Source organism: Gymnogyps californianus, chromosome 4 (assembly GCF_018139145.2).
Source record: "Gymnogyps californianus isolate 813 chromosome 4, ASM1813914v2, whole genome shotgun sequence".
Taxonomy (NCBI): Eukaryota; Metazoa; Chordata; class Aves; order Accipitriformes; family Cathartidae; genus Gymnogyps; species Gymnogyps californianus.
In genome coordinates this window covers 6,688,042-6,704,855 of record NC_059474.1, presented here as the reverse complement: position 1 = coordinate 6,704,855, position 16,814 = coordinate 6,688,042, and the positions used below count along the sequence as shown (strand labels likewise).

Genomic DNA, 16,814 nt, shown 5'->3' with positions numbered 1-16,814 from the left:
GAGTAAGAGCGGCAGGAGCAAGCCAGGCTGGGGAGCGCAGCCATGCCTGAAAGGGATGCGTGGGTATCGGGGCGCAGGAAATCCAGCACTCACCTCTGAGGAGTCGGCATACTGAGCAACACGTGCACACTGAAAGAGGAGCTGAGCGTTAGGAACTCATCAGGCTAAGCTACTAACTCTCAGAAAACACTTGGCATCATTTTGAGGGGGACTTCAAGGCCCCCGTGTGCATAGAGGGATGATCGTCTCTATTCACCAGCATGGAGCACAGACTCAGGAATGTGCCTCACCCCAGGTTATGTGCCTAATGGGTGTTGAGGCTGGGATTACATACAGCTCCCTGGCTCTGTTCTCAGATCACTAAACAGAAATAACTTCTGACTAGAGGGACCCAGGAGTGTGGATAAGCAATGGGTAACACAGCGCAAAGGGTTGTATGATAATATGCACAGGGTGCAATACTGGGACTTGTATTGCTACATGCCTGGATTTTTTTCAGTAGATTTACACTTCTACAAGCACTGGTGCAGCCATTCACACAGCTTCTGAAGGAAAACCATCCACAGATCCCTGATCTTCCTAAATCAGGAACATGCTGAGGAGTCCTGCAGGAATTATATTTTGGTGGAATTGCTGTAAGAATGAAAGCAACCAAGGGAATTGCATTGCACCCTTCAGTGCAAATGCAAGTGATTCACAGCTGTTCATAAAAGCGTGACCTTTACAGCTTCATCTTGTGGATAGCTTGTGTTCCAGGAAACAGCCTAGAAATAATTTCCAGTTTGAGCCTTCCAATTTAATCCTCACAGTGGCATCAATGACTCCAAATAAAAAAAGCTTTTGGAGAAAAAAAAAGGTTTGAGCTCTGTGTGATTTGTTTGGTCATGATTATCCTGCACTGTAGACACTGAAAGTTCTTCCACAGTTTCACAGTCATTTTAAATCAGCACAAACCAGTGCTGCTGCTGAAAGCAGATGTCCCATTGCCCCTTGTGCTCTGGCCTCCACCTTCCTTGTCCTGTTGCTGATGTTTGGGCTGCTGCTCTCTACTGGCTTGAGGATCTAACCCAGGTCAAGAGCAACCTAGAAGCAAGGAACAGCATTTAACTTGAACCAGCTCCCTGACTGGGGTCAGCATATATAAATAAGATTTAAACATGTCCAAGGAAAAGGACGGTATGGAGCAGAAGCAAGCAGTTGGGTCATAACCTTTCAACAGGAGTGCTGGCTCACATTGGCTGGATGCTGCCGTGAAACTATGGCCTTCGTATAAAAGAGATGAGTCTCAACCAACTTCAAGAGATCTACTGTGGGTTTAGCCTCTGATTTTACACAGAAGGTAGCTGATCACAGTTTTATGACAGTTTATTCTCCGAGAGCTCATACAACATATACATATGGGTTCTTCTCACACATCTTTCTGGAGTTTTTCTGGTTGGTGGAGACTGAACTATCCAGACATATCCTGAATGCTGATATTTCCCCACCTTTGTTCTGTCCTGCAAAGCCTTTAGCGCTTAAGTGCAAAACCAAGAAACAGCCTTGACTCTCTCCTGCACAGAGGAGTGGAGAGTATCACAAAGCACACCACATTTCTGCTTTGAAATCATTCCAGCTGAGAATGATCTCTGCCTGGGGTAAGCTTAAGCAGAAAGGGCATTCGGTCTGGGCAATACAGAGGGTGGCTGCGTAATATGTGATCCTCTGGCCCAGACAGCGTCAGCTCTGGACACTGACCGTCCCGTGACGCAATGCAAATCTCCTGCCGCTGAGGTATGTCCCATTGACTCACCCAAAAGCAAGGCTGGCCTCCAATGCCCAGCCCACACTGGAGGTTTCCACTGACATCAGCAACCGTGAGACATGTTTGCATCAGCTATGGGACTGAGCTATGTGACACGCTGGCCAATATCCCACTCCTCAAGTCACATGTGTCACTCACCAGCCATCGCAAGGGAACAAGTTTTATCTGCACTGTCTAGGATGCTTTTAAGGCAATACTGTAAGGTTAAGAAGTGCAAAAGCCCCCCACTGTTAATAAAGACACATCTGTATGTGGATTGTTACTGGACATTTGCCAGAACAACAGGATTGCCTTGAAAAATATTTGGAAACGTTGTTCTGGAGCTTCCAGTTTTCCATAACGATGAGTAGCCACACGACATTTACAGTTCCCAAAGGAAAGGGGCAGTTCTGCCTGTGGAAGAAGCACAGGTTGGAACAGGCATCGAAGCTGAAATATCACAGGCTATCATCAGAGTGCCAGGACACTAAATCAAGAAACATTGAACTATGAGCAAAGCGAAAGATCAGATAAAGAGGACAGGTGGTGGGCCTGCTATGTGGAGGAAGCGCAATCATCGTGTTTCCTCGGTGTGTGTCAAAGGAAGGTGTGCACACGCTTCACTGGAGCAGTGGCGATGCCTCACGTAATGTGCTGGGGGTGGTCCGCACCCACACACAAATCATGGCAAAAGCAGCCTTCATGTCATCTGCGTGTGGCTTTTGACTGGGTGTGAGGAGGAGAAGAAGGAGAAGGGTCTTTCTGTGGGATGGGTGTGAATACACCTGGAGCCCACTATACGCTGAGCAGTCCCACTCCTGTGGAAGGCCATCCGCACAAGTGGGATTTCTCAACGTATAGCAGGCATCATTGAAAGGCAGCAAAGACAGCAAAAGGTAGAGGAAAAGAAGGAGTAATTCCCCTTGTTTCAAAGGCAGCTCTTGCATAGTCTATTTCTTGGCCTCCTAAGACACTCTTCAGCAGGCAAAAATAAACCTTTGCTGTGTCTGCATGTGGTCATTACTAACTAAATGTCAAGCTCTTCACACGGTGCTTTGTGTCAAGAGGGGATTCAGAGAGTCACAAATCCATCTAACCAGCACCAGTCACATTATAAAAATAACAACAATGGAAATGAAACAAGCTGAGCAGTTATTTAATGTAGCCTGAGTACAGCGTGGTCCTGCAGCCAGCTTTTGGCCACAGCCAAAGCCCACCAGTGTCAGGAGAGTCTTTTCATGGGTTTCAGTGGGCTTGGTAACATGCCCAAGAGAGGTGAAACCAGAACCTGAACCACTCCTGGTGCTCACAGGGGGAGTGGGGGGGTTTCATACCGACAAACCTGAGTTTCAGCAGTCTCATCTGTGCAGGGAAGACAACAGACCTCTATCCATCCCCCTGTGTTTCCAAATCACTTTCTTTCAGATAACATTATCCGCTCTTAAACACAGTCACACAACATGATTGGAACTAGCAACACCAAGTTCCACACCAGATCTGGCTGTGTTTTCATTGCTCAGGGAATGGGACCCATCTAAACTCCTGTAACGTCAACCTAAAGAGCCATCTCTTGTCTTTCCCTCACTGTTGTAAGCGAGGGTGTGCTTCCACGCACCATCTGTTCAGTAGCAAAGCTGGCTTGAGGAGCTTCCAGTTCCTGGCCTCTTGATCTCATAAAGTATCTCCCCAAAGGTCTCCCAAAACAGTTATTTTGGAGGCTCTCAGTAAGGTGGATCAGCAAATCGGTCTGAGTTAAAAATAATCCCTCAAAAATAGTACAAGAAAGTATTTTTAATCTGGATCAAATTCAGGATTTCTTCCCAAGTCCACAGCTCTTACTACTGGACAGCTTGAGTGACCATAGCTAGGCTGTTCCATCACCTGAGGGTAGCACTTGACATCTCGTTATCATAAGGCTGCTATTCTCTCTTTGACATGGCTGTCTCTCCTGTTTAGAAAATTAAAAACCTGTGCTAGATGCAAAACTAATTCTTCAGCCTTTGGACATCCCTGACAGCCATATGAGAGAAATAAAAGGAGCTACAAAAGCACTCCCATAGGCAATCTGGCAAAACTCTTCTATCAAAGACTGTGATGCCCATAGGACTGAATGATGCTCACACACACTGCCAGGCATGGGGATGCCAGTCCCGAAGCGAAAAGGGTTACAACTGCTACAGCAGTGCTTGGCTTTTCCACTTGTAAGGTTGGCTGTGGCCTAGCAATGCCCCCTTCCTCAGGCAAACTCCACCTGCAGCAGCACTCAACACAACCAGTCAAAATAACGCTTCAGGTTCCTGTCCCTGCCACAGTTACCGGTCATTCGTAAATTCAGGCAGTGACTTTGAGAGCTGCACTTGCAGAGGACTGTAATAGGTTGGTATGGATGGAGGATGTAGGGAAATGGGTGGGGGTGGCAGCACCTGAGTGAACAAATGGCAGAAGAAGGGCTATAAGAGTGGCACCCAGATCAGCAAGTCATCAAGATCCCAGCACACCCACATGCAGCTTCTCAGATGCCTGGACTGGGAAACAAAGGACAGAATAAAAGAAGGGAAGACATAAAAAAGGACATTTCAGTTGTCCAGAAACTTGTCAGAGGTAGTGGCAAGATAGAGCACTGTTACTACAAACAGAGAAACCTTCTTGCAAAACTGGGGTCAATCCGTAGACAGGACTTTTCCACAGGTATGTTACATGTTACAATCACTGAAGTAAGGTGTACAGGAAAGCCACGTAAGAAATCTTCTAAGGTATTGACCTTAAAATACACAAGCATCTTCTATCACGTATGGCTTTCAGGATCTGGGCATGGGAAGTACAATTTGTTCTGGTTTGCAGACACACTGAGGAACAAAGGTACGCTCTAGGTCATACCAGTATTTTGCAATAAAGCAGGGTGTGAATGCATGCGTCCTAATTCACAGTCTTGCCTCCTAACCACCATACTGCTTCTTCTGCAGACACAGGACCTGTTCCTTCAAGCCTTCCCTAAAAGTCTCCATAAAGCAGGATTTCTACTCTGACCAAGTGTACAATGTTTGCAGTCTCTGCCACGCTCTCTATTAACGTTCTTAGTCGTTCCGTGTGTCCCAGCTACTGCTGTCAGGCTTTGTAATACCTGGTGGCTTCCAAGACATTTTACAAGAAATGAAAGGTCTTCAGCTGAATCATCCTCATTTCAAACAGACAGTCCGGGGTATTTTTGCTGACTCCCTCTGATGTCAGACTACGTCCTATTACCTCTAAAGCAGGAATATAAAGAGAAGTCTAATGTTTCTGTGAGACAGTGGGGACTGCTGACATGGACATTTGTGTTACCTGAGGGCTTTGGGACAGGAAAACCAGCTATGTCTCAGCTGTTCTATAGGCACTGCTCACACACATACTCATATATATATATATTACATGTATATATAGCATACTAACAGGCAGTTGCAAATTCTGTCTGCCCCTTGCTTATGTGCAACACTCCTACTAAACAAATACGGAAGGTGGAGTGATGGGACCGTATCTGGGCTTGGTGTGCCTAGAACAGTGTCGGCTCACTCTGAATATGGCCCTCAAGATGCGATACAGTCTGGCTGATAGATCACACTCTTCCATACACACACACACACCATAGTTATGACTCTGATCAATTCGCCCCTCTAGACATTCTGACTATGTACATAATTGTGCCCACACAAAACAGCACAAGGACTGGAGAGACCAGGACCACATCTTTCACTTAATCTGATTAAAAGTGAGAGCAAAACTGTGGCCGCAGTCTTCCATATGGCATGATGCCACCACCTGTGAGTGAAATCATGCTCTGGAGGTGCCTCTCCGTATTGTCTGCAGGTGGAGAAGGGGCCTGCAAGCAGGTTCCTATGTTAGGGACCTCAATGAAATCACTAAGTGAGGTGGGACAGACAGAGGTCGTGTATACAAGACCTTACATAAAAATCAGAATAAAATCACTGTGCACCAACATGGGCTATTTCAGTTTACCTGTAAAGAGAATTTATTCAACAGATGATGTTAAAAAAAAATAAACAGAGAAGTCTGTGAGCTATAATTCTCAGAATTTGTAAAGAGCTTGAAGGATACTCTTTAAGAAGGACGAGACAAGACATTTCTAATACATTCCAAAACTAAAGCAAACTAGAAGGGGTAGCAATCTACACAGGCTTGAAACACAGTGAATGTTTGCACAGACCTCAACACACACAAGCTGAAACTGCTAAATTTCAAACTTGCCAGCGTATGTTTCACAAGCCACCAAGTGCAACACACCTGCAACTTTCTGTGGCTTCTCATCACAGTAGTCGAATTGCATGACCTTTGGTGGTGTTCAGGAATCCCAGAACCATCTGGAACCCCCTGGTTGGGATAACCTCCATGTCTCAGTTTTTGAGATCTAATCTGCAAAGCTATCTCCAATTAAATGTTTTGGATCTGGGTTCACAGAGATTTCTTTAACCAAGCTTGAAATAAATTTTTGTAACTAAATCCTCAGGAATAGATCTTATTCCCACCATGATGTTTCTTCCCTTTGTTCTTTCAGAATTTGAAAACAAACCATTGCCATTCAGAGAGACTTGTTTTCCATAACAGTGCTTATGCAGACATCCTTCATATCATAAACAGCTGTCAGATCTTGGTCTCCACTTCTAGGAGTGCTTTATAGGGGTTTTATTTCTCAGTAGGCTTCATCAGTGATAAAGTTCTGGAACTACAACTGCCAAGTGTTGTAACAGCTACTGTACAGATTAGAAGAAGCACAAGTGGGCCTAATTCAAACCAGATATTCATTAGAACTCGCATTTATGTTTAGATGACATAAGAGAGAAAGGCTGTAACACCATATGGGGGCTCTGATGATAATAATGACCCTTGCCCACTACTGTGCATTCTTATCCCCTCTTTTTGCACTTCCATTAGTGCCTCTCATTGAAAACCCACCACGGCTTGCAGCCCCCCGTCCAGAGCCTAACTTTTCAGGTCAAGTTGCAAGGACTGATACTGGCTCCTTTACATGCTCAAGTCCTGTCCCTGGTACCAGCCAGGAATAGTAACCATCAAACGATGATGCTGTTTTCTCTCTTAAGTGCCAAGAGACTCAATAGCACGTCTGTGTCCTGTGAATTCTGGTATGTGCTGCCTGCAATGTCTGTTTCTATATATTCCTGCCAACTGCATGACTTCATTCAACTGTGTGATATTCCAGACAACACAACACCGAAAATAACGCTGGCACTTACCTGAGCTGCCAGTGCCTTCCGATGCACTTCTGGATGTTTTTGGCTGGCTCTGTTTGCTACTTGTTCGTACAGTGACTGAAGGAGGAACAGTGCTGCTGCTGTCTCCACGAATCGTCGAGAGATCCTGCATGCTAAAGCTCCTTAGTCTCTCAGACAGGGCCCCCTGTCCCTAGTTAAACAAGCAAGCAAATAACACACATAAAAGTTAGATTCAGCAGTGTATTTTGAGCCTTTCTTCTCCTTTGCTCATTGAAATCCATCAGGACAATAGGAAGAGAAAAAATTCCCTGGTCCAGTAACCTAGAGAGGACAAAAATGAGTTGTTAAAAGTGTCATTTCCCTCTCTTTGCTCTTCCTTTTGGAGTGGTTCTATGCACAAAGTCATTCAAACTTTTGACGGCAAGCATCTCTGATTCTTCAACACAGTTATTTGAGCTCAGAGCAGCCTTGGCCACATCTAAAGGAGCAGGATGTTGTTGTATCTTTCTAGTAGGTACTTTTCTTTACTAGGATCTGAGTCAAATGGGTGCTTGGCTTCAGAAACACAATTAAATAGTCTGCATCAAAATAACTCCCTTTTAAAGTTAATCATCTATGATGATATTCACCTAGCCGTTCTCAGTCATACACAGAACTTCCAGAGCACCGAAAATTTGAAATGTTGAAGTAATAAAAAGTTATTGTTAAATGCAAAGAAATATTCCAGTGCTTTTTCGTGCAGCTTAAGGAAGAAATAAACTAACACAATATTTTTCTTTCTCTTTAGACTAGCTCTCAATCAAGCAACAAACATATTCCTTGGTGAAAGGAACGTAGCTGTTTTTTGCAAAGGATGGGTTGATTAAAAGACACCTTTCATTAAAACTACATCCCATCAAAAAGTTGACTATAAGTATACCTCTTTCTGAATTCTGTATCCCTCATACTACACCACTGCCATAGAGCCAGAATGCCAGAAAATACAATCAATACAGAACCTATCTATCCTTCTCTGTTGGCTACATTAAGTGACATTCAGAATATAAATAGCATAACTGGTAAAAAGTATATTTAGGTTTTAACATTTAGGGGTGGGGTGGGGGGGGGGTGGTCCTGAAAGATAGTTCATAGCATATAGTCTTGAAAAAAATACTGAAATAAATACGTGAAGCCTGATGCTAAAATTATTTCTGCTACTGTAAATTAGGAAAAATTCAATGGATGTTTTGACTGAGCTGAAATCAGAAAGAAGGCAAACAACAGTCAATACTGCCCTGTTTAACAAAAAACGGCCCGATAAGGCATATCATAGCAATTCACACACCACCTTCATTTAGACTTGTATTTGTTAAAGCAGTACATAAGGGAAAGCATAGCCTAAACACTGCCAGAGCGCTCTAGGTTGGGGCTGGACCAGAATACATCACTGTTCCCTTCTGGGCTGCAGATTTGAGTCTCCTACCGACAAAATCAGGGTGCAGGCAAGGGGCCAATGGAGAGTATGCTCTGGTGCTGGCCTGGCATGGAGAAGGGACTCATCCTGACCATCTATGATCAAAGGCAAGATGGTGCACCTTCCTTGCTAGAGCAGTTAGGCAACACTGCCTGTCCCCTAGTGCACTGGCATTGATACATGGGGAAGGTAATGCATTCATTTACCTACAAGTACAGATTTACCACCATCACTTTAGAAATTTCACATGCAGAGTAATGGAAAATCAGTGCCTCGACACCATATAAATTCCTTAGCACCATACTTTTAGGGACTGTAAGTAGACAAGGCAAAATGGGTTCAAACTTCCTTCTCAACTCCACAGCATATCAATTTAACCACAGGCAGGCTATACATCCTGGACTACAGCACTTTTTTGCATCAGCAAGCAGCAAACAGCACGCGTTGAAAACTTCTTCAGTGCTGTCCCAAAACATCATCAGAAGAAATACGCATCATCTAAGAAAAAAATAAAATTGAACTGTCCTTTGTAGGGCAGAGTCACCTGGTGGAGCTAGCCAGGAAACTGCACTGGGATTTTTATCTTTATTTTACTGAACCTTTGGTTTCTTAAGATCTCTCCATGTATGCTGTGTTTGGCAGCATTTTGCATTTAGTTTTTCTGCAGGCTTACAGAGAAGTCTCCACACACCCACCGTGTTCTTCCTGCAGACTTACTTTGCTCTTTCTCATTAACCTGTTCTACTTTTTAAAGTAGTTTAAATGGATGGGGCTTTTTTGCTTGTATCCCAAGACATTTTATTTTGCTGATTTTTATATGCTTGGCAATGGAGTCCCGAGAGCTGATGTTTTGTTAAAATCTCACCTCTGTCATCTCACTCTCCAACCTGCCACAAGAATTGATGCTTGAATTTTGGCTACTCCTGCCAGTAGCTGAGCCGCTCTTGGGACATGTTCTCACTCCAAGAGGCATCTCAAGTTATTCCTCTTAGGCCAGTCTAAGGTACATTTACTCTGCAGTCTGTGGCTGCAACTGTCACTGGGCTGGTATACTGAAATTTCCTAGCACGGCTGGTTAGCTGGGTGTGATCTCAGCTGCCCAGAGCTCAGTGCAGTACAGTTCTGGGCGGGTTTTATAGCTCGCACTGAATTCCTGCACTGCCACCTTATTCTCGGTAACTGGTTTAAAGCTAACACAAGACATCCTACCCCGCAGTCTGACTACAACAGACAGATCCCTAGCGAGAGCAATCAGACCACTAAATAATATTTTGCTGTTGCAGAATGACTGGACCAGCAAAGCCAGAAGGTTAGCAATTGATGAGCTGCTGTAACCTGAGTGCTGTATTCCTCCCACACCACTAGCTCAAATGTCAGCAGTGCTCAAGCTTTTAACCTCCTCCCAGCTGCTCTGTTCAGCCAGCTAACCCAAATACCATTTCATTCCAGCGAGCGATTTATGGATGTGGACATGAGTCAGATTAGAGATGAGATTTATGCATCAGACCAATGGGAAGATGACACTAATGCACCCTTTTGCATTGAAAATGAAGAAGATATGTTAATATTCTTGCATTGCAACTTGTGATATAGTAGCATATAACGATCAAAGGCCCCAGAGAGAGCTCTGAAACAAGGGCCTGATATGTGCCTGTTGTCTGTGGGCCTGTTATATTAGCATATAATACACAACCACGGCCTTAAACACACAGTTACGGCAGCTGTGCTAAACTACTTTGACTTTCTCCAGGAAAAAAATTTAAAAATTGTCTTTTCTTGATTTTTGCTGTAATTTAACCTGAGTTTATAACAGCAAAGATAAAGGTTGCTCATCACACAGATAATAGCAAAATCTTACTGTTCCTACCATTCCGTGAAACAGTTTGTCCAAATCTCAGAAATGGCAGGAATAGCAAAGGCTTAGGCTGAGTGAGAACAGTGAACATGTGTGAAATCCTGCTGACTTCCCTTCCGTTTCTTTTCTTTCAAATTTTTGCCCCTTTGGTCTTTGTAGGGATAGACTTGATTTAATTGCTCCTAGGGCACAACATAACACTCACAATTCTTTCCCAGTTGCCATATTTCTACCTGACCCCAAACAGAAACATGACAGAAATTATGATTATGATTACAACAGAATGAGGATGGTTTCAGAGTAAAATGGAAAATGTTGTTACCAACCTTAATTTCCCTGTCAGATAAGCAGCTGCTGTATATGAAATCAGAAACATTTGAAAAGCCAGCACTGTGAGGGTTTGCACTGCTGTAGTTACATGTTTTAGCAATAAAGACTTTATCCAGCTGTAACGCTTATTATTCCACAATAAGACTTATCATTTATTAACAAAAGAAAAAACAAGTTAATAGCTTTATTTCACAACAGAACAGATTTAGCAGAGCACACATCTTGGGCCGTGTTTGGTTAAAACAATCATGTGGAAGATGAAGAGCAGCTGTTTTGGGGATTTTTGTTTACCATCTTGGCCGTGATCATGCAGATGCTCTTCCAACTGTTACAGACATGGGAGACATCACAGGAATTTCAGCACACTGTGTGTCTGCACAGAGAGAAGATCCAGGTCCTGAAGCTACGTCTATGCTGCAGGCCAGGGGCATGTTTGCAGCATGTCCACACAAATCTGGACTAGTTTTACCCTAGAGAGCGTGACAGCAGTAATATCATGACAGTAGCTGTGGTAACAACATTTCACTGTGTCAACAGCAAAACAGCATGATATTATTATACAATCTTTTGAAAATGGGGACTGAGAGGGCTGTGAGACTATGGATGACGTGACCTCTCTCTCCCCTCATTGAATACCGACTGCCCTGTCAGGATGAGTGTGCTGGCAGTGTGGGACCTGTATTTTGGGGACTTCATCCCCTGGTAGAGGACACAAGCATGAACTGGTGCTGGAAGACTGAGCCTTACTCTCCCTGGGCACAAGACTACCTGCCTAGACTCAATTTCTACTTCATCCAGCTTCTCCTAGGACACAGACTGTCCCCGTATGGGACTTCCAATCCAGTAGACAGTGATTTTGCTAGATGGTGAGGTTTTGGTGGCTACAAGTGGGAGCTAGTGTCTCTCTGTTCCCTGCTAACTATAGTGCACCTGCTCCCAAATTCATCTGATCTTCTTGCCCATAGGAAAGTTCACCCCATAGGTGAAGGTACAGCACAAGCTGAAAGCGGACCTCTTCAGGCTTCCTTTGCCTCTTCTTCTCCCAGGATCTACCAACCTCACTAGGTCCATACACGGGACAGTTCTCTCTTTACAGGGGCAGGGAAGGGCCAGGCTGGGGCAGGGCTCGGTGCTACTGAATAGGGCAAAAGGCAAATACTAAAAAGGAGATGGTAGTATCACCCCCCAGTAACTGCTATCACTTGGTATCAACCTTATTTAGATTCATGATACTACCAATGGTATTAGGACATCACCCATCAAGACAGGGACGTTTAAGCTGCAGAAGCTCATCTGCGATTCTAAGGGAAGTTAAAGCTCCCATCCGTGTGGCATAGTAATTAATCTAAAACTAATTTAGGTACATCTACCTGCTTCAGTCAAAATCGCAATTGTAGTATAGGGCATACCTTACTTACCCACATCTAGCACATTCTCTCCTTATTTTTTCTTTCAAGAGTAGGACAAAACGGTATCAAAATACTGAGCTTTCAAAGCCAGCTAACCTGCATACTACCTTCCTCTAAACGTTGCAGACATCATCATCTCCAGAAACAAACATTAACCTCTGTGGGCCCAGAGCATAAACACTGATGCAACCAATATTTGCTTGGAAGGATCAGAAATCTTGGTCCTTTCCAAAACCTGAAGTCAATATTGTGACAGGCACTGTAAAAGGCACTACATTAGAAATAGCTGGAATTGTCTTAATTACTTTACCTCTCTATAATTAATCTCTGCATTCACATTTGAAGTAAAACTTTTTAGAGGGAGATGGATTTAGGAGTCTGGAAAAACTGGGTTTACATCCAATGGAATTATTCATTAAAAATACTCCACATACGTAGGTAGCTTTACATAGGCTCTAGGTAAAGAAAATTAGGCACATAATTTACAAATCTGCAATTTATTTAACAGTCCCATTAAATATAATCTAAATATAAACAAATAACAGTGTCTAGATTGTATCATACCTTCAGTCTGACAATCTGAAAGAATTCTGTAGACATTATTTAGGCTTCAAAACACCTCTAATACCTACAAACTCCATTTTGCAGCTGTGGAAACTATAACACAGCCTGTTGAAGTGACACAAATCAGGAACCAAAAAATGTCAAGTCATAAAAGAGAAGCTTTTAATACGATCAGTGTTAATACAGGATGACACCTTCTGGCCTTTTGCATCTTAGGATCAGTAGTTAATGGACAGGCAAGGGAACACTAAGTCACACTCACCACACTTCCAGCACAATACTAAACCTGTTAACGTTCTCCTCTCTTTTTGCTGTAACTTTGGTTAGCAGTTCTCCTCCACACTAGCAGACATGTTTGCATGCATGTTACAGCCTCCATCCTGCAGATATTCACTACAAGGTGTAGTGCATGTTCCTAGGATGTCAGTTATTGCCACGGTGTCAGCAGGACTTCCCCAACCACACCTATCAGAAAATGCTTGCAGAGATGTGTCTTCACTTCTGAGCCAAGTCCTGGCCTGACTAGTTCCACTGCAACCTCAACCATCCTAATGGGATCACAGCAGTGGGAGAGAGGCTCCCTTTATCCATTAGTGAGAAAAAAAACAGCAAACAGCAGCTTGGCCAATGCAGTAGCAACAACCTGAGTTAGATGGGTTTTCCACATACAAAGCTCCCTGCCTGGCTGCTGGAGTCTCTCTGATTGCCAGACTTGGAAGGCATTTTGCTGATGAGATCAAAGACAGGCTTTTAAAGCTCAGCACACAGGACCTACCCACTGGAAGCGGAGCAGACAGCATCTGGCCTCAGACCAATCTCAGCTGAAAACAGTTCAAACTAGTCTAATGGGGAGGCAGACGTTAGTTAGGGCTTAGTATAAGCACTCAGCAGATTACCTGCCCTTTTTTCTGGTCCAAATGCAAGTGTAAGTGAAGTAGCTGAGAGACCTAGCAAGGGAAAAAAGAGAGCCATTGTGGCAACACACATAAAAGCTTTGAGAATAAGGTCTATTTGAAGCATAACTGAGGTGAGACGTGAGCATGACACTGGGCACCATGTGCAGGGATTCACATACACATAAAAAGCAGGGACACCCACCTGTGGACTACACCTTTGAACGTAGGTTCTCCCTTCCTCAGCTTTCCCAGAGAGATGGAGAAACCACTCCACAACCCCAGCTGACAGGGTGTTACCTAGCAAGTGTGTTTAAAGAGTAAAGCAAATTATAAACACAACGGGCTGCCACTCCACTCCTTGCACTTGATCGATGCTTCCCACTGGAGAAACCCCCAGTGTCTGGCCACCTCTGTAATCCAGACTTAAGATCATTAAGAAAAGAGTGCATTTATGACTAATTTAGGCACAGGATTAGGTGAGGGACATGTGGCAGTCATTTTAGCCCTGGTGACTGATAGGTCTTCTGAGAAGTAGGGTAACGCTGGGGAATTACTCACGGCAATGAGTGGGAGTCTGCACGCAGAAGTGTTATCACGTCTGGCTGCAGGCAAGCCCTGCTAAGAGCAAAACCATCGGCTTTATGCTCTGAGCACAGGCCTGAGTGAAGGAGGAAATTGCTTCTGCCACCACCGTACGAACACAAATATCCTACAAGCAATATCCTTATGGCCAGGGCCTGCGTGCCATGCCTAGCCTGGAACAGCTACCTGGTTTGGAGATGTCAGACAGTACTAAAGACTCAAAGGGAAACCAGCTGACGTTAATGTTGATGGTGGAAACTTAATGTCATCCACCCTTTTTGTTTGTGCAGTTCATTTCCTCTCCTGGGAACTGTTTGTTATTGTCTCTCCCAGCCTGGTCTCTCTGTATAAATTTATTGTTTGGTTCTGCTGTCCTGTGCATTCACTGGCTATTGTCCTCTTCTTGGAGACACCAATGAAAGAGCCAACAAGAGAAATAAACTGGAAACAGCTACCTGGATCGTAGCTCAAACAGTGTTGGGATTTGGGAAAATCGGATTCTCAGAGACTTAAGAATGGAAGATACATCACACCATGACAGGAACAGTTCACAAAATACTGTGATTAGTGGCACGCTACCATATGTTTCAAGAAAGCCATTCATTGTTCCTCTTTGTTGGTGTAACACAGCTCAGCCATGAGATCTTTGATTTTGGATCCCAAATGGAGATCCTTTAAAGGAAGCTACTTTCAAAAGCAGCATGCTCAGCCCTTCTGAGATAACACTAACAGGTCCCCAAAGGTTTCTCAGACTGCATATTCTAAATCACTCCTGACTTCTGCAACTCTTGGCCATGTCACAGACCAGGGCACACAGTGTGGCCGTTACAGATACAGTACTAAGCAGACTGGACAGAACTGTTCACTGATACATTTGGCAAGCAAAGAAACAATCTTCCTCCAAGCAGTGGGATCTCATCATTACAAAGAGGCTTTATCCAGCCCCTTAAAGGGAAGGATGCTCCCCACCCCCTGCCTCCCTCTTTCCCAATTCAAGTAAAAGTGCAGTTCTTCACTGTCATGCCACAAAAGGCAGCATCTCTCTCCCACACAAGTTTTTGCTCCAGACTCCCACAGTAAATAGGTCTCAATTCTCATGGAAAGTTAGGGATCTAAATATTGACTTTCAGGCAGTTGCACTGGCTATACCAGCCAGATACTAGAAATGAATGAAAAGATGCTGTTTGACTAGAGAGGATAAAATCTAAATCATCACCAGCATTTCCCTTCCAGTGCCCTGGTTTAAAAACCAGCAAACACACTGGGAAACTTCCCAATAAATTTCTTGGGCTAAGGGACCCTAAACTAGCAGAGCTGCAACCCCCCAGGGGGTGGTGAACCCAAAGGTGGAAATGGAAGTGACAATGCCAGACCAGACAGGTGGTTGCGAGCTGAAGCAGTTTGGGAACTGCTGACACTGCACTCCTGAGCGTTTAGGAGGTAGATGAGCATAATGAAACCCTCCTGCCTTCGTCTGCATGCCTGGCCCTTTTAACTGATAAACCAGCATGACTGCTAGCTCTGGCAGCAGCACAAGCCATATTTCCCCACGCATGAAAAGCTCCTGGACTGTTTCTCAGACTTATTAGGCACAAACGGGCTTTTCATCGACACCAGTCATGCATGCCTGCTCCCTCCACCTCATTTATCATCTCCTGCCAAGGCAGTGCACCCACTGCCAACAGCACGCTGTGCCCCACTCCTCTTCTTAAAGGAGGGCTGTACCAAGGGGCACACAATGGGCCACAGCACCAGCTGCTGTGGAAACAGTCCCTGCCCTACACAGAGGAGGGCAGAAGAAGGGCAGAGGAAGGTACATTATCAGAAACCTCTGGGTTACGATGATCTGTTGGCTGTGGGATGTTTTCTGCAGCTCTCCTTTGAAGAGCAGAGTTGAGACTGCAGCTTGGGGATGGTTAAGTGGTTGGGAGCAGGATTTGTCTTGGGGGTGGGGAAAGACATTGGCCTGTTTGGCAGAATTGGTTTGTTCAGGGTGAGGAATAAGGATACATGCAAACAGGATCTGGGAAACCCAGGAGCTTGAAGGAGAGGGTCAGAGAGCTGGGGGAGAGTGTAAAACTGGCAATGGGCAGGTTGTAGAGGCCATGTCAGGGCTGGGCAGGGTCTTGGGAAGGCAAGCAGGGAGTAGAAGAGTTGGGGATTGGGGACAGGGCAAGGCAGCAGGTGGTAGGAGGCTCAGGGTGACAGGCGGAGGATGAGAAAGTGCTGGGAGCGTGGTGACAGCAAGGGAGTACGTACCAGCTTGCTGGAGGAGGCTGGCGCTGCCTCCAAGCCATTGGTACCTCTCCTCACTGCAGCCACACACGTGTCGCAGCCGCTTACACTAGAAACCTGACTGGTGCCAATGAAAAGCCCGCTTATGCCCAGGCCTCCATCTGATGGCTCCACTGCCTGGCCAAGGCCTTGCACCTGCCCCACTGCTGGGGCCATAACAGCCTTGTTGCTGCTCCCCTTCTGCTGTGACCCAAAAGCAGGCTCCTTTTCTGCTTTTCTTCTCCCCCAAGGTGAGCTGGAAAGGTGGCAGTCAGGGCCCAGGGTCGTTCGGGAGTGGGAATGGCTGAACTAGTTGGAACTAATTGAAAACACACAAAAAGCAGCAGGATTTACCACCTGATCATCTAATCCCGCCACTTAGGACTGACCCACTTGAAGTCACAGTGTGTGACAGAATGACCAAGCAATGAGGACAGGATTAC

The 16,814-nt window shown here is 44.9% G+C and overlaps 1 protein-coding gene across 1 annotated transcript in view; it reads right to left on the bottom strand.

Moving 5' to 3' along the window:
- Positions 1–16,814, bottom strand: part of REEP1 (receptor accessory protein 1) — a 71,090-nt gene that overhangs the window by 15,120 nt on the left and 39,156 nt on the right. Inside the window, exons 6-8 of the mRNA XM_050895713.1 lie at positions 13,516–13,566; positions 7,030–7,198; positions 94–129 (exon numbers count right to left, since the gene is read on the bottom strand). Coding sequence (XP_050751670.1) covers positions 94–129; positions 7,030–7,198; positions 13,516–13,566 — 256 coding nt within the window. The remainder of the gene's footprint in view (positions 1–93; positions 130–7,029; positions 7,199–13,515; positions 13,567–16,814) is intronic.